At 36.3% G+C, this 23302-nt stretch overlaps 1 protein-coding gene across 4 annotated transcripts in view; it reads right to left on the bottom strand.

The window, feature by feature from the left end:
• Window positions 1-23302, bottom strand: part of SYT1 (synaptotagmin 1) — a 359307-nt gene that overhangs the window by 71481 nt on the left and 264524 nt on the right. For all 4 annotated transcript variants that reach the window (XM_032184865.1, XM_032184880.1, XM_032184872.1 and 1 more), the window contains 3 exons: window positions 12454-12567; window positions 9167-9334; window positions 5578-5745 (listed from right to left, as the gene is read on the bottom strand). In XM_032184865.1, the coding sequence (XP_032040756.1) occupies window positions 5578-5745; window positions 9167-9334; window positions 12454-12567 (450 nt within the window). The remainder of the gene's footprint in view (window positions 1-5577; window positions 5746-9166; window positions 9335-12453; window positions 12568-23302) is intronic.

Below are 23302 nucleotides of genomic sequence, written 5' to 3'. Positions count from 1 at the left end.
CCTTTTCCTGAAAAATGTCTTCTTTGCGAGAGCTGGTTGTTCTTTCTGCCTGTTAAAAATGTAGCAGCAATCACATAATGATTTTTCTTACTCTGTCAGTTTGTAAAAGGAGGTAAGAAAAAGAAATAAATTATCACCTTGAACTACTGCAAATCTTTTGCCTATAATCCCAGTGAGAACTGCAACTTTTGCCTCTGGATAATGTATTCACTAGTGCTGGTAGTCAGAAAAATAAGTAGGCACATAAAAGTCCGTGTGGAGAACAATACAGGAGAATTTCATTTATGGCATGTTCTGTGGTACTTCCATGCCAATCAGCAGACTCTGCACATGTGCTTACAAACCCTCTCAGACTGCAGAGTTTTATAACTGGGAGTACCATGAGTTTATGTTTGAATTCTCTGGAATTCCTTCTATGCTTCAGACCAAAACATCTCTTTATGGTGCAGTCTTAGTTTCTTCCCCTTGGAATATACTTCAGCTCATTCAAATGACTGATACCTCAACAAGCTGAATGAATCACCTGCATGTATCTGGCAGAATGCTTCCAGCATCTAAGCAATACAGATTCTGCTTAAGACTTCATAAAAAGATCTCTTACGATGATTTTGATCCCTCTCAGCATATTTCTCCAAAAGTTCCCCAGAACCTTGTTACCCAAATGCTTCTGTGTGTTTAACATCCAAGTCAAATGCTTTTGAGCTCCTTGGTTGATCTGGCTTTTCTCCTCTATTAAACATTTTAAAATAACCTGTATTTGAGCAATTAAGAAAAAAACAAACAACAACAAACATTAACATGAAGAAGGGAATTGCCCGGTATTCCTTCCTTTTGTGTCATAACTTTTGGCAAGGTTGTTAGGAATGTGCCTTGCCTAGAACCATTATTAATATTGTTTTGTGTATAGATTATTAGGAGATATAGAGTACCAAGAGTCAGTGCAGTTTAACCTCAAGATGCCCTTCCACACTTGAGAGTCAAATGGAGTAAGCATGATTTAGACAGTTATGCAATACAAGTTTTTCTGATCTGAGAGAGAATACTACCCAGAATCAATTGGGTCTTGCACAGACAGAATTTAACACTATTATCCAACTCCTGCTTCTTGTCTACTGTCCTCTATACTTGAATTCAATGTCTATAAAGCCAGAGAGTCTGAGGTGAATCAAGACAAGTTCTCTTTTTTTTTGTTTTGGGGAAGCCAATTACATTCTTTTTGTTATAAAACAAGAATGCCTCTGACCTCTAAGTCTTGGTGCCTTTTCCAGAGAGGGAGCAAAGAAACATAATACTCAACAAATGTATACAGGGGGATTGTCAGCAGTTTGAACATGAAAGGTGAGAAAAGAAATGCAGAATTCTAATAGTCTGAAACAGTATAGACACTGCTCTACTTAAGTCACATAGTTTTATCTTTAAAATTGCAGATTTCAATATCTTCAATTTAAAGAGAAAAAACTAGTTGACTGCTGATTAATTTCATATCAGGCTTGCTTATTCTTAAATTTTAGCTATCTCCCTCTTATTAAGATCTTCAGTTTTGTTCCCTGTCTCATTACCAAATTCAGTTGTTCTTTAGGACAGCTGTTGATGTATATTCAACATCCTGCATTTACAGTATGTAATTCTGCCACAAAATCTGAAAATTAAAACACCCTTAAATTTAACATTTTAGAGTTTTAACTGGGTGTAAGGTGAAGGGAATTTGAGAAAACTTGAACATCATACAGAAAACATAGTGATCCAATATAATATGCAGCTAAATAACGGAGACCTCACATTTTAAAATTTGACACTCTGACAGCATCTCCATAGGGATAATGATACTTTCTTTTTGCAAAGCACTATGATATCTGCAAAGTTGTACAAGAGCTAAGTGTTATTATAAGAGATAGGAAAAGGCCCATTAGATCATCTGTCCATCTCTGATATAACGGCAAATGACAGTGATTTGCTGCTGTGATTTGACAGTGACATTTGTAAAAATGTCCTTTCCTCTTAACTTTCTGCAAGTTTCAGTGCTGAGGATTCAATAAGCTAGATGGCTTACTAGTTTTGTCAGTCTCCAACTTCTCTGAAACTTACAGAGGTATTAAATAAATATACCCATTTCAGGCCTACTTTTCCATCTCCATCTTTCAACTTTTATTTTTTGAGGAGGAAGGGAAGAATAATCCGCATGAATAACACACTTGTCAAGCTTCACAGAATTGCTCTTCCACTCCCCAGCTGCAGACTGCCTGCTTCTCACCCATCTGCAAGGCAGTACTGTAGCATGTCTCCTGATTGGGATTGTGCATCATGTAGGAGGGAAGCTGTTGTCCACTTTGCTTGTTTTCTAGCAGATTCACACCTCAGAAGCCACGTACAAAATATACACATCACAGCCCACTGTGATACAAACACGCATGCATCGGATAATTCATCCACAGTGGGTTTCTTGTCATATAACGCATGTAGTCTTATGTGATGGCAGTCATAAGAGGTCTGCAGAAGTCTTGGTGGTGGATAGTGGCAGGTCAAAGTTTCTTATTCCCATCAAATAAGGTTCTGCTTCTCCACTGCTTTCAAGAGCAAGAATTGTTTCTGCTCTTCCTCGTATTGCCCCTACTCCTAAAAAAATCATTTAAATGCTTGCTGCAACAGTTTTTCAATTAAAGTGCCAATATAACAAAATGGATGGAGAAAAATCAGTTGAAGTATGCAGGAGATGACTCTCGGTATGATTCATACTGCTGTGAGCAAAGAAGAGGTCTGTCTGGCCTTCTGTACCAGAGTGATAACAGATATTGGATGCAGTGTGTACTCAGATAAAGTTAATGGCAGTGACATCTGGTAGATGACACAGAGGAGCAAACTCCTATCATCTGTTTTTTTACGCTCTGTGCCCAAACCATTATATGTCAGACTTGGCAAAAGTGAATAATCTTTCAGTATCTACCACTCTTCCCTCCTATGCTCTCAGTCATAGGAGACTGAAGGACTACTAGATAAATCACCATCACATATTCACAAAGACAGTGGAGCTCAAAGCAGCTAGGGAAAAAGGATTCAAGGTATGTAGCTTGTTAACAGTGGCCTCCCCAACATTTAGCAGTCATTTTACAGACTCATACTTTTCCAAAGCTCTATCTCAGTCATAGCAAAAACTTACATAAAGTCTTGTACCTTCAAAGTGATTCACCAACATAAATATGGTGAATATATGGTGAAGACCTTTCCCAGAAGACAATGGAGTATCAGAGAGACAGCATTCAAATGGCTGGGCTGTGAGAGTTAGAGCTTCAAATATTTCATTAAACCTTCATCCTCCGACATCAATTTCAAGCTCATTTAGAAGAAAGGATGGAAAGTACTGTACAGCTTCATGAGCAAATAGAAGAGTAACAGCTCGTAAAATGATTTTGCCCTCTATGATTACAGTGTTAATTAAATTGTATATTCTATGATGTGCAACAACTGAATTCTACATCAAGTGAAATAAAAATAAGATTTTCATACTCAGTTTGAATGATGTCACCTAGATGGTTCTTTCAAAGTGATTAGTGACAACTGCCACTGATGTGCTTTGGCATAAATCTTATTTTCAGGTCATAATGAAGACATTAAGGATATTTTGGTATGTGATCCTTAATTGCCTACATATTTAGAATTCTAGTTAGTGGTAGGTTTTTAAGAACAGACAAACCTAACTAAATGCTGTAAGGGCTAAAAAGAAAATAAATCATGTCATTCTTCAAATAATGCAGACTACATACAGATGTGCTTTTTAGGGATGAATTCATTATGCAATTACAACATGTAGAATAGTCTACAGAAGATTTTTTGGTAATAGTCATTTGTCATACAATTTTAGATGAAATCCAGTTGCTTAGGGTTTTAATTCAATTTTATCATGTTTTCTTACAATTAGTAAGGTAGGCTGCCATGTGATGTTTATGGTCACTGTCAAGACACACACGTGTTTCTGTTGCTATACATCTACCCCATGTAAATCATGTTAGCCTTTACATGTGCAGTACTGTATTTGTTAATTCTGGAGCCAGAGTACTGCTTGGTCAGAGGTACATCTGCCATGAATTCTTCAAGGTCTGCTGTGGCAGCCAATAATGGGTTTATAGAGATAGGGCCTCTTCCAGTCCTTTCTGTCCCTTGCTAGTTATTGCATAAAATCTACTGGAATTTGTTTGGCATTTTTGCTGCTGAGCAAAGAGGCTGGAACATCAAAGGTGGTGAGGTAGTCAAATCTGGAAATATGAATGACATTTTCTGTGAAATACAGTTCCCCAAACTACTGACAGAGGTAACTCTCTTGGTTCTTGGTAGAGATTTCTTTTCCAAATTGTGCCTTTTAATCTTTAGCTCTGTACTTGGAAGGAAAATGTACCATAAAGCCTGGTTACCAATGTCAGTTGCAGTAAGAGAGCCATGCAAATGCTGTCTCAATGAAATAATTCCATGCAGAATAGTCTTAATGTAGCAGTGACTTTCAAATCAATGCACAGTGGAAGAAATTCATTGGAAATAGTCTTTAAAAGCAAATATTCAAAATGGCAAGATTGAAATCTACTATTTTGAAAATCTGAGAAGGCAGGATGATTCAGCATTTGCTGTTATTTTTCACAACTTGTAGTCTCAACAGAGTATTCATATATTTTTTTCACTTGTATTACACTAAGATTTCATCCAGAGATTGTCCCTTCAATTATAGAAACTGTGGTTCGAATCCAGAGCAAATTATTAGCTAAATTAGACGAGGAATGCAGACTCAGATTCCTTCTTCTCTCACCAGAGAATTGAAGCATGCTAGCATGCTGTGTAATCTGACTAATATGAGTGGGCAGACATTACGTAGCAATCAAAAGGAAAAATAATGAAAAATTGAGCACAAAATAGTCTTATAACAAGCAAAAAGGTGGATGTGCCAGTATGAACAGCCTCACAGGATACAAAATTTAGTGGTGAAATATTTCCAAAAAGCATCTTGTGTACACATACCATTACACACACTAAATAATGAATGTATTGGATGTTGGCACAGAGAGGAAAATAATAAAAAGTGATTAATATTTGAGAAAAATGTAATTCATTCCAAGGTACCTATCAAATCCATATTCTAATCAATGGATATTATTACATAGAATTTCAATAAAATTGTAAAGTATTTCAATAAAAACCTACTATTATCTTTATATGCAATAAGATGCTTCGAGATGCAAACATTCAGAATTAGTGCCACAAAAAAGCCTAAATGTACACTATTCTTATCATTTAAATGCAAATTTTCTGTATCCAAAGTGCTCTAACTCAATAAAAAGTCAAACTCATGAAAACTTCCCTTAATATGTTGCATAAAGTATCAAAAAGATTGAAAATAGGATTAGCAAAGGAGAATGTACCTTTCAGTGAGTATTCTAAAAGATGCTTATCAAAATTTATCAGGCGAAGTAAGTCTGAGAAATGCTGATAACAGATGGGAACTGTCTTGGCAAAAAAAAAAATATGTTGCTAGTTTGACTGTTTCTCCCACTGAGTAAAAAAGTATCCTGAAAAATAGAACCAGACAATTTTTCTTACCTCTTCTTTCTCTGCACTTTGCAAGTCCCTCCACTCCTCAGTGACATGACCGAAGTCCACCGTGTTCATTGCAACCTTATATTCCCCTATGATATCATGTTTGGAGAAACGATCAAAGTCATAAACTGCCATCACTAAAGTTTTTCCACCCAGCTCGGAGTATGGCACCTGTAAAGAAGAGAGAATGACAAACTCAGTATCTCAGACAATAAAGATCAGTCCACTACAATGCAAATCTATTTCTTTGGTTTATCAGCTGTCATCTCAGGTAAATTGAAAAGCAGAGAAAATTATGAGGTGTATTTGTTTCAGAGTCACCAGATGCAGTATTTTTCAAGACCAGGCTATGGCACTCAATAGAACAATGTGGCAGCTCACTCATCACTCCACAGGTTTTTCTCATTTTACTTCAAATTATATTGTGGGTGATGAGACTGAAACAGGAAGCCCAATTATTTGCACTGAAGACACATGAACTTTTCACACAGTGGTGTCTTTTCCTCAATAAATCAAGTGTCATCACTCAGAAATGGGTAGCTCACAGACTGATAAAAAACCAGATCTGCCTTACTGTATCTGACACAAAGTAATTAGACACTAAATAGTTTTCTTACAGTACCACTACCTATTACTTGCCAAGGAATATTTTTCATTATTATACTTTTCACACTGCAGACACTTAGGTGCCTATAAGTCACAGTGTACAGTTAGAAATTGTGGTGGCAGAAGGCCAACTTCTGACTAATTCTCCAGCTGTTCTGATGTGTTTCAGACAGATGCTGTGGGTTTGGATGTTTATGAGTCACATTTTTAATATTCAGATGAAGATGTGCAGTTCAGGTAAGCTACACTTGAGTGGCTGTCTGGAAAAAAAATGAATTAGGAATTGTTTGGACTTATACTCAACACTTGGTCAATATGAATATATTCTGCAAGTATAAATGGTTTCCATGGGTTTCAGCAAACATTTCTCTATTAATTGTCTATAAGAAGAGAACTGAAAGCATGGCATTGTCACTGGCCTTGTTAACTGCTATATGTTCTGGTCTGTTTAAACCCTAGGATTATAGTCCTTTGGTACTGTTTAGTTTCTGCTTGCTCTTTAAAATACTTAAGAATGACATGAGTAGTTTTTCTTTTTCATAATATTTTATGTAATGTTTAAAAGAAGCTTTTCAAGTTGAGAGCCAGCTCCAGCTTCCATTACTGAGTACAATAATTTCAATGAGTACAGGGTTGTGTATTATAATAAAAGTAAATAAATATTACAGCAAAGCCTATTTTGATTCTGTAAATTATTTATAGCTTCTAAAAAGCTATGGAAGACAAATTTATGTGGAAGGCAAAATTCTAAATAATTTCACTTTTATTTTTATGCAGCATCAAAAACAGAAGAGAAATGTTCTAAAGCTTCTTTCTCCTCCAGTTAACTATAGTGCCTAATGGATTCTGGTCATTCAGAATGCAGGAAAAGACTACATACATTGTCATTCACTTTTTATCATTAACTTGACCTCAGTGAAGCTTCATTTTTAAAGAAGATCTAGTGGCAATGCTTCCTCCATTTATTACCTCTAAAGCAGCGTAAGCCTACAGCTTTGTTCGGGACAACCAAGGATGTTCCCAGCCCTTGTAAAGGATTGCTCCCTCTCCCTGCTTTCTGCTGTGCTCAGAGGTACTCAGCCTCTTAGTGCAGGTGAGACCTTGCTTAAAAGACACATATAGGAGTCTTTTTCTGGCACAGACAAGTCACCCTTCCAGACACAAACCCTCTCTCTGCTTTGGGACAGATGCAGGAGCCTTTCATTGGGAATCATTTTAATCACCATTGTGGGCCTGGGGAGAAACACTTTTGTCTTTTCCAGACTGATACAACCCAGCTAGGATTTCTCAGTTTCCTTTCACTAGCTCAGTGCAGGTATACAGTTCAGACAGCTGTAGTCTGATGAACACCTAAACCCTGGAATGGCACCATGGGTGTCTAGGAAAAAAAAAAAAAAAAGAAAGGGGACTAATGCAGGGAACTACCTGAAGAAGATCCTAATCTTGGACCTAGGTCCAGGTATCAAGATGCAATACAGAAGAAAAACTACTCATCTCTTCCACATTAGCCTTTCTTTGGAAGGAAGGCAGACAGCTCACAGCTATGTCCTCGGAGAAGGTAATAAAAAGCCCTGGGTTTCCCTGTGGGCAGCTCTGACTGAGAGATGTGTAAGAGGGCTGCCAGCAGAAGCTGTGACCCACCTGAAGTGGGTCACTGGAGTAAGACTCTGCCCAAGTAAGTGAGATGCTGTCAGTAATTCCCAGGGAAATTATTTATTAAAGTTGCAGCACTAATTAAATGGTCACTTGTCTTCTTTTACTGTAGTCCCAGAACAATGATAGTACTTGGCATGCTCCATGAATTTTCTCTTGAGTACAGACCACAGTACTCAGGGGATGATCAGTACCACATTGGGATGCACCTAAACACTTCTGCCAGGTCTTGCTTGGAAAACACACATTTTTCAGTAGAGTAAAATTTGCTTCTTATGATGTGACTTAAAACAAGTGGACATTATAGTCCAGGAGTGGATGCTCTGATTTATATTTTGTGTTTTCATCTTAGATGATAGCATTATTGGTTCTTGCTTTTCTTTTGTGAGCTGCATGGGTATCTGTAATTTATAACACTGTTTCCTTTTAATACTCTCTTAGGGAAGCTCAAGAAAAAATAACTCCCCACAAAAGATTATTTTTATGGACATTTTCAAGGGAAAACATAAGCTTATATATTCAGTAGTAGTTCTGGCCTCCAGGGATATCTTTCTCATTGAATGATTACATAGCCTGAATCTTTCACTCTTCCTGTTTTCAATCCGTAGCTGTCTTTATAAGATTGGGCATAGAAAGAAAGGCCTAAAGTAACAGCAAAAGAATGTAAATTAGAAGAAGCCCTTTGAAACATGATGAATAGTGTACTTTTACTTTACTTACCTGGGGTTTAGGTATGGCTACAGTTTAAGAAATATACCATTGAGAGATAATGTTGGAACAACTTAAACTTTACAATGTAAGGTATAGCTACATTTATTTAATATGTATATTATTAACCTGAGATATGATTTCTATTCATATATAAAGTAGCATGGTAGAGGATTACTATGACTGACTAGCAAGATTAATCTGCCATACTGTCCTTCATCTATTTACCTTCCCCAAGCTTTTATCTATTTCTGAGGCAAAAAAAAAGATATACTGAAATTCATAGATCAGACTACAAAGAAATTTAAAGAAAATGCTGGTTCAGTGAAATTCATCTGACAGTTGTCAAAATTTTCCTACCTTCTTGTAAGTTTCATCTAGCCATAAAATATGGATCAGATTGTCATAAACCAGGATAACTGAAATGCCTAAAATCAAACCATGCTTTTATACTATTGAGGTCTGCCCCTGAGCTATACCATTTTCATCATAAGATTGAATATTAGAGGTTTCTACAACATGAAAAATGTCACAGTTACTAATTAACTAAGATGTTTGACTTTGTGGTCAAGCATGAGACGCATAGTAGCTAAATAAAAAGTTTCAATAATTTTCAAAAAAATACCTTGAATGTAAATTGCTCATTGAAAACAGGGTTGAGGGTCTTTCTGTGGACTTTTGTCTCATATTTCTTCTTCTTATCAGGCAGCAGGAACACTTTCACATAAGGATCAGATGTACCACCCATATCTAATGCAGGCAGCTCAGCTGCTTGAATAATCCCAACCAGAAGCTGAAAAGACAGAAAAACAGCAGAATGAAATTTCAAATATATATTTATAAATGAAAAACTGTAACAGACAAGTACACATACACACTCTATTTCTGGTCTATGAAAAACTATTCCCCTCGACCTTCAAGGAAGGCAAGCAAAGCAACACTATAGACTTATGAAAACCAATTATGGCAGATGCAGACGGTACAAAGGCTGTGTTTAAGCAGAAAAGAGGTTTTCAAAGGGCAGCTGATTACAGCTAAATACAGACTTCATCTTTTTAAAGACTGCAATCAAATAACTTTCAATTGCTATCGCCTCTTGTGCATTATTTTTCTATGCTGTGCACCATGAATAGAAATCACATTATTAAACAATCAAGAATGTCTAATTTTGACTACAAAATTTGTATTCTAAATCCCCAATACATAATCTCCCCCCCCAACTCCAAAACACAAAAAGGTGATGTATTGAACAGAAGTCCTCAGGTAGAGCTTTACTGAAAACAAATGGGTCTTGCAGTCTTCCTCATATTTAAATTCTCTTGATATGTATGAGGATTTGTTTAGGCAGTAGTCTAAGGACACCATATTAAAAACAAACAAACAAACAAACACAACAACACCCACCATGAAAACTGACATAAGGTAACTAAATCCTAATAACAATTCTTAATCTCACTGTAAGACAGAAAAGTTAGTTTCTTAAATCTTTTACATACTTTTAAAATAGGACTGCAGCACACTTGAAACTTGTAAATGCCATGGTCATTTTTTACTGTTACAAATGAAGTCATATGTTATGTTATGTTGTCTAGATATCTCAGAGTATATTAGGCTACATCAGCATAATGGAGTTAAGAGAAAGAAAATATTTTTAATTCTGATTTAATAGACATGAAACTAAGGTAAACATTCAAACGAGTCTTCAAGGTCAATTTGGAGACAAGTGATTAAAAACTGGGAAAAAAATCAGAAAATACTTTCTTCTAAATCAGTGCTTCAGTCATAATGTATTGTCTCCTCTCATGGATTAATTTTTTAAAATTGGAATCAGAAGCTCTAACAAACAGAATACAGAACACTATAGTCAATGTAGGAAAGAAATTCCTGCCTTCTGAGAGTCTTCTCAAAGTTGGACTACCTTTTTCCAATTGTAAATTCTCCATATGGCCTGCATGTTTTCCTACTTATGGGCCTCTTAAGCTCCATGAAGCATTTTCCTTTAGCTATATGAAACACTTTTTCTCTTCTCTCTTGTTCTTATTCTAGATGCAAAGTATTTTATAAATACAAGAATAGGCTCAGAATCTTTCACATCAGAGAGTGAAAACCAAATCTATTCCGTCTAATTAACAAGCTGGAAACATAATTCAATTAATTAATTAATTAATTCTCCTTTAAAAATTGTCTCTGTAAAACTGAAGCATCATGCTAGAGAGTAATTTGGTTATCTTGTCTTCGGTCTTAACCCTGTTAATAATCACAATTTTATTTTGCAGTTTCAAGCAATACCAAAACTATACCATAGTCTGCCAACTTAAATCCCCTATTCTACTCTTTCATATAATCTATTCTCAGGCAAATTCCAAATTGAAATGCATTTTAGAGCAGCAAAATAAAATAGGAATCCATAACTCAAAGAATTTACTATATTAATTACATACTATACACTTTAGAGATTTGTCGCTTTCCCCTCCTATGTCATTTTGTAAAATGTAGTTCTCAAAATCTCAAAATTTCCTTTAAAAAGAAAGTTCTTTTTCATATTCTGAAGAAACTGAAATCACTTTGTCAGAACACAATTGCAACTTTCTTTTCCTCCCCTCTTCAGATCTTCTGCTTTTGAAGGGCTTAATGTTTCACGCTGATTTCACAGTGATTTCAAGGGGGATCAGTTTGCCACAGTGCATGGCCAGAGAATTTTCTTTGGGAGTCAAGGGAAACCTCCTTTAACTACATGTTCTTGAAAAGCTTCAAACTCTTTTTATCTCTTGTGTTTAAAAACAAATACTGGGAGTCAGAAGATGGGGGAAATATTATAATAGCTTTGTGCAAATATCCTGCTGCTGATAGCATTTTTTTTCTAAATTTCTCTTATTTTCTTTCTGTTGTAACATGTAAGTGCACTGCAATCCATGAACAGCTTAAAATAAAGAATATGAATGTGGAAATAAATCACACGTATGTGTGGAAGTCAGTTCAGATGAAGAACGAGAATTAATAAGGATTTAAGTTCAGCATATTTTTTTTTTTTCACTAAACAGAGAAGAATGATGTGTTTTTTTGACTGAAGTTGTCAAAAATAAAACACAGGCTGTGTATTTTCAAGTTCACTGAAAGACATGGAGTAGAAGTGAAAAAGTAAGATGTATTGGTGTGCTTTGGTCTGAAGTTAAGCACAATGAGCTTTAATATCTGTCTATTAGTTGGTTGAATGGGTCAATTGTACATCCAAATCACATTATGTTATCTGTTGCTACTGAAAACTCGGGGAAGTATGCCAAAATTTGGTCTTAATATCTTCAGAGTATGGCATGAAATTAATATCTGTCCTTGGCTGGAGATCCTTCCTGTCCAACTGTCCTGTTCTTTGGAGGACAGAACTTTTCATTTTGATTTCAGTTCCAAACAAAGTTGTCTTTAGCAAATATCTGTACTTTCATGGAGAGCAGCAGAATTTGGGATTGCTAGTTAGTAGGGCAAAGATGACATGATGCAGTGAAAGAAAGCTACTTCTGGTAATCTTACAAACTTGCTAAAAGACCCATTGATGAATCAACTTATTTTATGTCTCTATCCCCCTGCCCCTCCATCTTTTTGCTTGTGTTTTAAATACGCAGAGGCAGAAGCTATCTTTTATTGGTTACATGTAAATGCTGTAGTAGAATGTGGCTTTACATTGTTTGCTGACACTTTAATATGTTATTAACAATTAGATAAAACTGTCTTCAATTTTGATTAAAGGTACAAATTTAGAGTACATTGAACACCTATTTAGTAATATTTCTGTCATGAATCTTCAGTCTTGCTTCCTCCCTTTATTCAGTGCAAGCTATATTTACCATATCTACATGTATAACTTCATTTTCCCTTGCCCACAGAGAATCGAAATGTTACAGGTTGGCTGTTTCAAACCTGATTGTTCTGGAAGTCATAATCCAAAGAATATTGGATTTTCCCTAGTTTCTCCACTTCTTTGGGTTCTTCTTTCTCTTCCCCATCAGTCAGCCCAGTCTCAGCATCATCATCCTTAAGAGCCTAGAAAGAAGGAATATAAAGTTAATAAATAAGGCTAACTCTTAAACACTGGTTTAAAACAGACACTGTCCTCAAATCTATTTTGAAGCCATTAAAAGCAAGCATGACAGCAGAAATCCAAGTATGCAGTTTACATACATATTTAAACTATTTAAGTTGCTCAAAATGTTATAAACCAGCAAGCAAGCAATGGAAGTAGGAAGAAAGCTTCTTGAAATATTACAAGCAACAACTGTTATAAAACCTGAAAGTAAAAAGGAAATATCAACTTGATATCAAAGAATTCTTCTGGGCTCACACTGTCTCTTAAAGAGGCACAAGGAGGCAAACATGCTATTAAATATGCAAAGTCACGCATTCACTCAAGTTAAGGATATCTTGGCAACGTGAAACCTAGTTGTGCATGCTGTGAATTGTTTGCAATTGGCAACACACTTCTGTATGCTTGCTATGATAAAGAGCATGTGTTGTGGATGTATTCTTCCTACAGTCATATGCCAAACATTTCTCATGTTTATTTAGAATGAATATGGAAGCAGAGGTATCACCATGCCATTAGCAAGTGCATGTTTCTCCTTTTCCCTCCCTCCCGAGACCAATTTCACTTTTATTCATTCTTGCTGTAAAGCTTAGCTGAACCAAATTGATTGAAAGCTGATTGTGCTTTGCTTGGAAAGAAATACAAACATAAGAAATACAGAACTCTGTACAGTTTTGCCTATTATATAAAACCTGCTATTTTTAAAGGATGCAGCAGTTATCTTAGTTTTTATACATAATGAAAATACTAAGTAATGCCATTATTTTTGCTGTACCAGAAAGCAGAAGCATTTGCACAGTGAAAAAGGGAATTTATGCCATTATTAAACCATAAAAAACTGTACCTAACAATGTAGTTCTTATTCAAGCAGATTCTTTACCATGTAAGAACTGAAAATGGGCAAAAGTGATGAAGAAAATAGTGAAAAAATGAGGAAAATGTGAAAATAAAGTTTAGATTGTGAAAGCAAAGAATCAATACTGAGAGCATTCATCTAGAGTTGTGATTTGCACAGTATAGTGTGAACAATATAAAAGTACCTTCAATATCTTGCACAGACAGACTATTAAGTGCAAGAAAAAGATTTGCTCTGTTATTTTTTATTTTTTTATTTTTTATTTTTATTTTTCACAATGTGAGGCAGTCTGAAGAAATCTACAGCATTTAGACACAATAGGTTGCAGCTGGAGCTCTATATCTGAAGAGGCAGCGAGGCTGGAAAGTAGCAATACCCACAGCTGAAGGTGGCTTGTGAGAAAAAAAAATGCAGAAAAGCATTAACATTCTCACTCAGCCATGAAAGCTGTGGGGGCCACACAACAGTTATGTGGGTGTGGTAAGAGGAAAGATTGATCTCTGAAGTAGAAAATGTTATTTTTCAGAAACCGGATCTAAAATTCAAAAGGTCAGACTGAAAACTGTACAGTATTAAGTAATTATTTTTCTACTTTTTGAAAAAAAAAAAAGATAGAAATTTAGCTGGCATAGCTCAACTGAAATCAATGCAACAACATTGATTTATGCAAGCAGAGGAGCTGGGTTACAGTTAAATACCTGAATGTTAGTGAGTGATGGACTCTTTACTGGGAACATAAATTACGGCGTACCAGCATGAGGTCGGTGGGAAAGGTTGACAGTAGATGAGAATCACCTGTAATGTTGGAAAAGTAATACTTCTGAACTAAACCAATTCTGTTTGGAAGGGCTGAACTGCCTGATATTAATGTTATTTTGAGTTATCTTAATTGCTGAGCTGCTAGTGAGTTCCCTGGCTGTGGCACAACAACATTTTTGTTAACACAACAACCAAGATGGCACTTAAAAACCTAATAGGTTCTATGGCAAGAGGATAATGTTGGAACAAAGCCAGTCTGGGGCACAGCCCCTTCAGGACCATACACCAGACTTTCAGGATATGGAATGGTGTGATTATATCAAGCATCTTGCTTTCACTGGTAATAAAAATAAGGTTGAGATTCTGTGATCACACACACACACACACAAAAAAAAAAGATGTGACTCAGTCGAACTGAAACAACCACATTGATCTGAGCCTGGAGACAACAGGAAGCAATAACTCAGAGTAGGATGTTAACTCCAGGATCCACTGCTCTGAATCATCACAGTATTGTCCTAGCAGAGGACTCCATGATAAAGGAGTGATAAACAGCTTCAGTATATCACTGTATCTGGGATAAGTACTGGCCTTTCTGCTATTACATCTACTTTTGACCTGGATTTTGTTTGAGCAGAACAATCCTGAAGCCTTTCCTCAAGAATAAAATGGAGAATGCAAAGAGAAACTTCTGTGTTAATTTCCAGCTACAAGGCATCTGTAACTATTGCATCAAGGAAAAAATTACATATCCATGCTCTCACTAGAAAAACTATATACTCTTCTGCATAGCTGATCAAACTGGGAGATGTTCCAAAACTGTGTGTATCTCAGAGTGATTTTTTTTTTTTTACTATGTCTAGAAATTACAATGGGAAGTTAATGTCCTTCTTGCAAGTGAGTTCTGAAGTGCAGGCACAAAACATTGCACAATTGGGAAACTCTTCTCCATAGCTTATCAGAGTCCTATTGGAAGGTGAAAGCTATTTCCCAGGAGAGATGGAAAATGTTTCATATTACTCACATCAGCTGAGTGGCTATATTGTTCTTGACCTTGACTCAGATACATTGAAGAACTAAGAAACACTAAGAATAAGATGGTGTTCAGATTTGGCCAAGGTTTTGGAGTCAGGGGAGGGAAGAAATAACAAATGGTTATTTCTAAAGAAATCAGTATATAATAATTTTTACCTTCAGGAGAGGAATTTGCTTTCAAACTAAAGGCCAATGCTTCAAGAAGAAGCTGAGTCAAAGGAAGCACAGAAGTTTCTCATGTGTGATGCAGCTGCTGTGTTCCAAAGAGGAAGAAGAATTGGATTGCTTCAAAGTACTTGAAATATCCACAGGGATTTTCATTTTATATTGAGATTTTCTGAAAGATCAATATTTAATGGAATAGTACTGCAACCCACAATTTATAATACATTATATCACACTATATTGAATCTTATTTTTGTACTGCTACAATCAATTAAAATAAGCAGCTATATTTTATTGGTTTTAGAATCAGTAAAATGTTTTTAATTATAAGCCAACTTTCTCCTGAAGCCTCTTCATCTGACATGACAGTGATCAGAAAGCCTGGATTTCAGTGCAGAGGAATATAAATCTTACTTTTCCTTCTATTTCTTTTAATTCTATGACATTTTAATACATTTTCTGCATGTGTGTGTGAAATACACATCACAAAAATCTGTTATAACATCATGTTGGTAAACAGACGTATTTTTTCTATGTTGGGATGAATGTGAAATTTGCTCAAGTGAATGTATGCAGAAATAAACAGCACTGAAAAATCTACATCCTCTTACATGTATGTAAGTCGCTAAAAAATGCATGTTTACACATAAGTAGGAACGTACAAAAAAAAGTGTTGGTTCATTGTGAGGTGACGCTTTCACATCAAATGAAATCAGCAAATGGGAAAAGTTACGTTGTGCCAAGGACTGTGCCAGAGCCATTCAATATATGATATGTTTTCTTAGAGCTGGAAGACAAAATGAATTCTTTGAGCACCCTCTGATTTAATCCATATTTGAATGAGATCTGTAACTAGTTTGAACCAAGGGTACAGACATAAATTTACATATGCCATTAGGAGTTTCGTTTCTGTGCCATGCTTAGTCAATTTTTCCCAAGCTCATCTACACTGCAGTGGTTCCTACAACAAATAGGGCTAAATTACAGCAATCTGAGATCCACAGTTCAATCTGCTGGTTCTTTCTTCACTTCCATAACATAATTAAGGGTGGTTTTACAGTCTCCTCTGATCTTCTGGGTTGTTAAAGAAAATGCTTCGTTTTCAATTTTTTGTAGTTTAATCTTTTGCATAAAAACTAGAAAGAACAAAACAAAGCACTGCTTTTGATCACAGTTCTACAGACTCCAGACCTTGCAGTGGGTTTTTGCATTTCCTGGGCTTCCTCCCTGCTCCACTCCAGCACTCAAGAGAAGCCTCTTGATGATGACACTGCTTTTCTGATTCTTTGAACATCCCTTGCTTCCAGCTCAGTTCCACCAACGGCTACGTGCCCTGTCACTGCTATTCACCACAAACCACAAGATATTCTGGGCATTTAAAAAGCTTTACATATTATTTTATTAACTCCCTCCCAACAGTGTATTTTCTTGCCCTCTCTACAGCAAAGCAGAGGCCACAATTCCATCTGAGTCACTGTAAGGATGTGAAGAAGGTGTATACACCAAGAAGGTGTATTTTGCTTTTTGATTCTGGTCTCAGTTATCTTTGTGTCTCATTGTCAATGCCTACTTCGAAATCTGTTGAGGACAGCAAGCAGAAACAACGTGTTTTACTGTTGTATGTATGGAAACACTTTCATTAGCAGTGTTTTAAGGTTGCTTACATTTGAGGGGTGACCTGTGGTATCACTTTTAAGGAAGCAAGTTACCAGTAAACCAGAAGACATGTTAGATAGGAAAGAATAGCTATGAGTGCTCTAAGGTTATTTGTGGCACAGTGCATGCTGCAGTCTGAGTTCTTTTTACATCTGTCCTATCAATCAGTCTTCTCGTTCATGTGGGGCGGAGGATTTTTCTTAACATGTGAGTGATGCCCAGCCCTCAGGCTTGTGCAATGCCTGCTGAGTTGAAAGGAAGAAAACAATATTATTTTGTAGCGAGAATGTTCTGTGCCATGTCTAACAACAAATTTATCAGAAAGGCAATTTTTCCTTCTATTGATGTCCACACCTAGGAATGGCTGCATTTCCACTAATGGTGGTTCACCTCTTATCAATTTTCACATTTGAGTAGACCACAATTCTGATGTGGCCAATTTTTATTGGGAAAAAGAAAAGCCTTTAAAAATTCCTGGCTGATCCCCTATCACAAAACAGAAAAGCCTGCAATTGTAACACATTCTCTATCAGAGTCCCTCAGAAGGAAAGACAACATTTCATTCTTTCAGCATCTGCCTTCTCTCCATGAATTAATTTAGAGAGCATGTTGTGCATGGGTTTCCAGTGGCTGAGCCAGGCTTTGGTCACTGTGAAATCTACTTTGCCATTACTGCTGTAAGACTGTTGGCCTTACACATCAGCAGTGGGCCACACCAATGCACAGAATGAGCACAACCCTGCTGTGTCCAGGATGCGATGCTTTGACATTACTTCCTTGCTTGTTATCCAGGTTTTAAATGGTCTGCTGGATTAGTCAAAAGCTTTCATTCTTTAGGAGCTCAATGACACAAGGCCATCACATTCAGCTTAAGAGCTCCTTGAATTGTTGGGGTACTGAAGTACTTACTACCTTTGGTACTTACTACCTTTGGTTCAATGGAGGAATACAGCAAAAAGTTGGAACTAAGTCCCCAAATCTCTTTTTTTTTTTTTTTTTTTTTTTTTTTTTTTTTTTTGTAGACAATGTTTATTTGCTGAAAAGAGATGCAGTCAGGCTCAACCTGGGGGCCTATTTTGGAAGTTCACCTGGTGGGTCAGGGCTGTGCTTTGAACACAGGGCCCATGTGCATGAACAAAAAGAAGCAAAAATTTTTGCAAGTATGCTAGCATGCTCTGCCCCCACTTCCCATATGGCATTGGTTTGTTTTGCTATGCAGCAGGCTGTGAGTAGGAGGCAGATTTAGGCTGCTTGGCCAGTGCATACTGCTCAATCAATTGTTCTTCATCCTCCCCAAATGAATGGCAAAGGGCCAGATGGAAACATGCTTTGGGATAGAGCTGGCTCCTGGGCATGGGAGGACCACTCTGAGTACTAAATTTATTTCTGTTTGAGAAATTTGTCATACTATATAATTAGTGCTACATCTATTTAACAGTGAAAATTAATCTAAATATAGCCAGACATGATTTATTGGGTGCCACATTGATATACAGAAGAAAAAGCTGGCAAAGAACTGTCCTTTTTGCTTATTTGCATAAAAAGAGATAATCTTTGACCATCCTCTCAACAGTACTTTGTCAAGACCCAAGATATTCTCATGCTTTAAGGTTATTCTGCTATTCATACCTATTATCCACTATTTTGTTTGTAAACAATAAATTCCTTTGCTTAAAGGAATTTAAACACCAATAGGTTTTGAAATACACACATTATTGATATGAACTGCTGTTCCTTTTGTAGGTTATTCATTTCTGCTAACTTCAGGCACTTAGTGTAAGAGTTTAGCTCTCCATATAATCAGTAGATACAGGTAAATGTGTGATTCAAATCACTTAATTTACAGAATAATTGCATATTTCCTAGACACCATTCATTAGAAACCTGCAGACTCTGGTCTTGAATAAAGAGTTCAAAACCTGGTCTTTAATCAAGAGAATGCAAGAAAAAAAATCTTAACTATGGAAGCTTTCAGTAGCAAGACCTTCAGGATAGAAAACAAGATGTAAGAAAATGAGTAGGATCCGTATCTTCATATAATTCTAATATTACAATAGGTTACAATAAAAGTAATTAATTATTTTACAGGACAAAAAGGAGGAAAAAAGAAACTAAGGAAGCAGGCAAAGCAAGCTTCTATGTCTTGTTGTGAATGGCTGAGAAGAAGAGATAGGAATGCAAATAAACTCAGACTTGTGGCTTACAGCTGTTCCTTTCATAATTTCCAGGTTCTGAAGTCTAATATAAATCTGAGCTAAATAAGAATATTGCAGAAAACCTGCAGAACACAAACACTCATATATAGCACTGTATCTTCATAAACATTCTGCTTTCACATTTTTCAGGAAGTTTTATGCATCCTGCACAGTTGGTTTCTGAGACAGGTGTTGAAAAAAAAATGTGTTGAAAGAAAAAAAAAACAGGATGCTTGCTCAAGCCTGAGGTTGAATTAATACAACAAATGGGGCCCAATCAATCCATTTTGACTATTACAGTATAGTTATTGTTCTTGTTTTTGATGAATGTCTTGTTCACTTTATTTTTGACTAGTTTTCTGCACTGTACTGGATCTGAAGCACATATTGTCTTTCTGAGTGTGAATAGGAGATACTTCATTACTTTATGGATAAGCCATGGTGAACATTAATGTCAACATGGCTGAAGATGCCAACAAATGGGAATTGGCTTGGTGAGACCAGCAGACAGCACCGTGGAATAAATACACTGACTATTCTCTAGGCATTCAACAGGGAAAACAAATAAACACACAAGCAAATATTGCAGAAAAAAAAGACCAGCAATGACTTCCTGTCCCCCAACAAGATCCTATTGGATTATATCTGTCAATAAAGGCTTGGGTTCCCTCAAAGGAAATCCAGGCTCTCTGGAATTTGTTTCAGATTTTCCCCAACTTCATTTTTGGTATCTTCTTCACTGGTAGTTCACAGGTCAACACATTACTTTGAAACATTTCTGAGAGCACCTTAAAAAGATTTTCCCTTCAGTATTTTGTTTCTATGAGGGAAAGGGTGTTTACTGCTCAACAGCTAAAATCAAAAGGTGAAGTAGTCAAAGAAAATCATTACATGCTGAAGTTTGGTTGAGTGAAATTGCAACACTCACTATCATATTACTGTATAATGCCCCATAATTTCACTGCTATTAATACATGAAAATTAAACAGATGAAGTTATGATGAAGTTAGTACATAACCCCAGTGGAAAGGAAGGCCTACATAGAGGGAAAAAAAGCATACAGAGGAATCAGTGATAGACTGAAGGCCACAGTAAGTCAGCAGCACAGTCAAGTACATACTTTATATATTCCAGGGTATGGTACATATACCTGATACAAATTCTCCTCTTTCGCCTAACAGACACATCCACTGTAAAACAAAGATCTTTCACTAGTGACAGTGTTTCACCTTGATGCAATGAAGAATGACTGAGATATTAAATCTCCTTCTCTACAAATGCTTTGTGACCTAATAAAAGGTACAGACAACCACAAAAATCATTCTCCAAGCAATAGGGGTAAATTTTACTATTTTTTCAGTGTTGCTGTTCATGACTGAAATGATTAAGTCTATTCCTTTTCATCAGCACAGGCTGTGCTTAAGCAAGTATCAATGCATTAAATTCAGACCCAATAAATCAGCAGCAAGAATAGTGTCTAGAACTGGATGTTTGGGGCTTTTTTTTTTTTTTTTTTTTTTTTTCCTTGAGGGAAAAAGTAGTGGCAGCCCTGCTGGAGGCATGGCAGAGACTGGAAAGTTACAAAGATAAAAATTGTGAAGAGAAGATCTCATAAAAGCACTAGCGATAGTGGTTACTCAGGTGCACCAACAGAAATCTGCAGTAAGATCACTTAAAGCATGTGCATGGTGTATAAAGAACTTAAAGCATGTGCACTATATTGAGATGATAGGAGAGCCCACAATAAATTTCATGAAGTACCAATAATTTTAGCGACACTAAGAAAAAGACAGTAAAAATATATACTGCTTTTGTCTACTTTTGATATGGTGACATTTATACAAGAAGGAAGTAACTCTAGCAAGTTATTTTTAGGTGCCTATCAATTTTAAACTTGAGCTTTCTAGTACAGTTTGATTTAATATTTTAGCTAAAGAAAAAATGACAACCTCTTTTCTCTATACCTCTGCTAGCTTCCCCCCCACCGAGAAAATACCCAATCAGTTTGGTTCAGCTTCTTGATGTGTGTATCAAAGCTACTACATATAAATCTCAGCTGAGGAGCCAGCGCTGTCAGAAGACTATATGTATCAGAGCTTTAGACTAGGTGCGTCCAAATAGTGAAATAAACCTACCGCAAGTGACAATCCAGAACAGTCATGAGACACAACATAGACAAGGAGGACATAGAAGGAAGAAATAAAAATTAAAACATCCACATACAAACATTACTAAAAAACCACGGAGAAATGACCTTTTTACAGTAGTACATTCTATAATAATTTGCCTCTCCAGAAGGAATCATGCCTCCCCCTAGCCCTTGATGGAGCTGTGTGCTCTACTTGAATAAGTAACCACTTCCTGCAGTAGAATTTTATTTAAAGATTGAAAATTTAATCTTTATTTTATCTCTTCTCCAACTTTACTGCAACCAAATTTGCAGTATCTTTACTTATGTCAAGCTATATGGCTCTATAAGGGTGTGCAGGTCAGCGTGGGCACAAATAAGGGAGAAGTTCTCTTTGACAAATGAAACCAGGCTAAGATGGAAATTATACTTTCAGAGGCTGATACTTTCAATTTGCCAAATGCTGCTCCCTTTCAAGTTCTGTTTGCCTAGGGAACTAGGATCTTGCAAGATGCCAAGTGCCTATCAACTGCTATTATGTACTCTCAGCTGAAGGCAGCAGGTAATTAGCACTTGCACGTTCAGGCCTAACGATGACAACTAAGCTTTTTGTTTTTTGACAACATTTCAGATCTTTGGTACTGTACATTGCCCTTTATAAAGAAACCTAAAAGTTTTTTTTTTTTTTTTTTTTAACCCTTTATATTTTATAGCAGAACCTCTAAAGTGGTTCATTTCTCTTTACTGAAATATTGCTTATTTAAGATTGCCTGTAAGAAAGATAAGAAACCATGATTCAGCTTTTTATCATTTTTTCCCATGAAAAATAAACTCCATATTAATTGCATAATGCAATTTTGCATTTAAAATATTTATTTGCCAAGAACCCGTGGTCATTTATCCAGGTCCTAACGAATATAATTAAAAACACTGAATAATATACTGTAGATGCAACAGTGGCCTTAAATAATATGAAAAAAAACCTCCACATAAATTGTACATTATTTATCCTACAACAAAGTGTTAAGTTTGTTATCATTAGTAACATTTGTAGAACACAACAAACGTCACAACGATTTTTTCCACAAACATAATCAAAGAGTTCTTCCAAATTATGCTTGCTTCAATGGGAAGAAGTTGGCTAACAGTAGCCCAGGGTGACCCAGCAATTGACGATATGATTTTCCATGTGTGGCTGTGGGGAAATATCTCACAATTACTTAATAACAAGAACCAGAACAATATCTATAATTCAAATAAAGGGAATTCTTGAATCCTAAACCAAGGTGCTTAAAGAAAAGAGGTTTCACATTTGTCATACAGAGAAAACAAAATCAGTAAAATACAAAAATCTTTTTCAAAGGAGAACCCAAAATTTCTGTTGTCTTCTGAGCTCAACCTCACTGAACTTGGAACAGGTGCATCTTCATTAGTGATTCTGTGTTCGAACAAGGTTGTTTCCAAGTATGGATTTGCCTTGTATCTATACTTGGGAGTTTTGCACTTCAATACACCTGTGTGACATATGAATAACATCTTTCTTCCTGGTGGAACCAAGGTTGAAACTGTGTACCTGGGTGCTGTCTGAAGTGGTCTACTTGCAGTGTGGATGCAAGGGACTCTGCTACTTCTGCTCTTTACCTGTGTAGGAGTCTGTGAGTTGTGGTAAGACAATCTGGTATGGCTGTAGGGAAATATGTTTTGTATTTCCTACTGGCTGTAGACACATGACTACACCTGGAACCTACAACTGGTGTGACCTTTATTAGCTGTAGTGTAAGCCTCACTCTTTCCTTTGCCACTCAGATGTTGACAGTGTGTACAATGGCCACTACAAAATGTTGATACATACAGCTTGAAAGTAATGAATTTTGCCAAAATTTGGTGTAGTG

Source organism: Aythya fuligula, chromosome 1, assembly GCF_009819795.1.
Source record: "Aythya fuligula isolate bAytFul2 chromosome 1, bAytFul2.pri, whole genome shotgun sequence".
Classification (NCBI taxonomy): domain Eukaryota; kingdom Metazoa; phylum Chordata; class Aves; order Anseriformes; family Anatidae; genus Aythya; species Aythya fuligula.
Note: the sequence above shows the minus strand (reverse complement) of the source record. Positions and strands in the feature narration are given on the sequence as shown.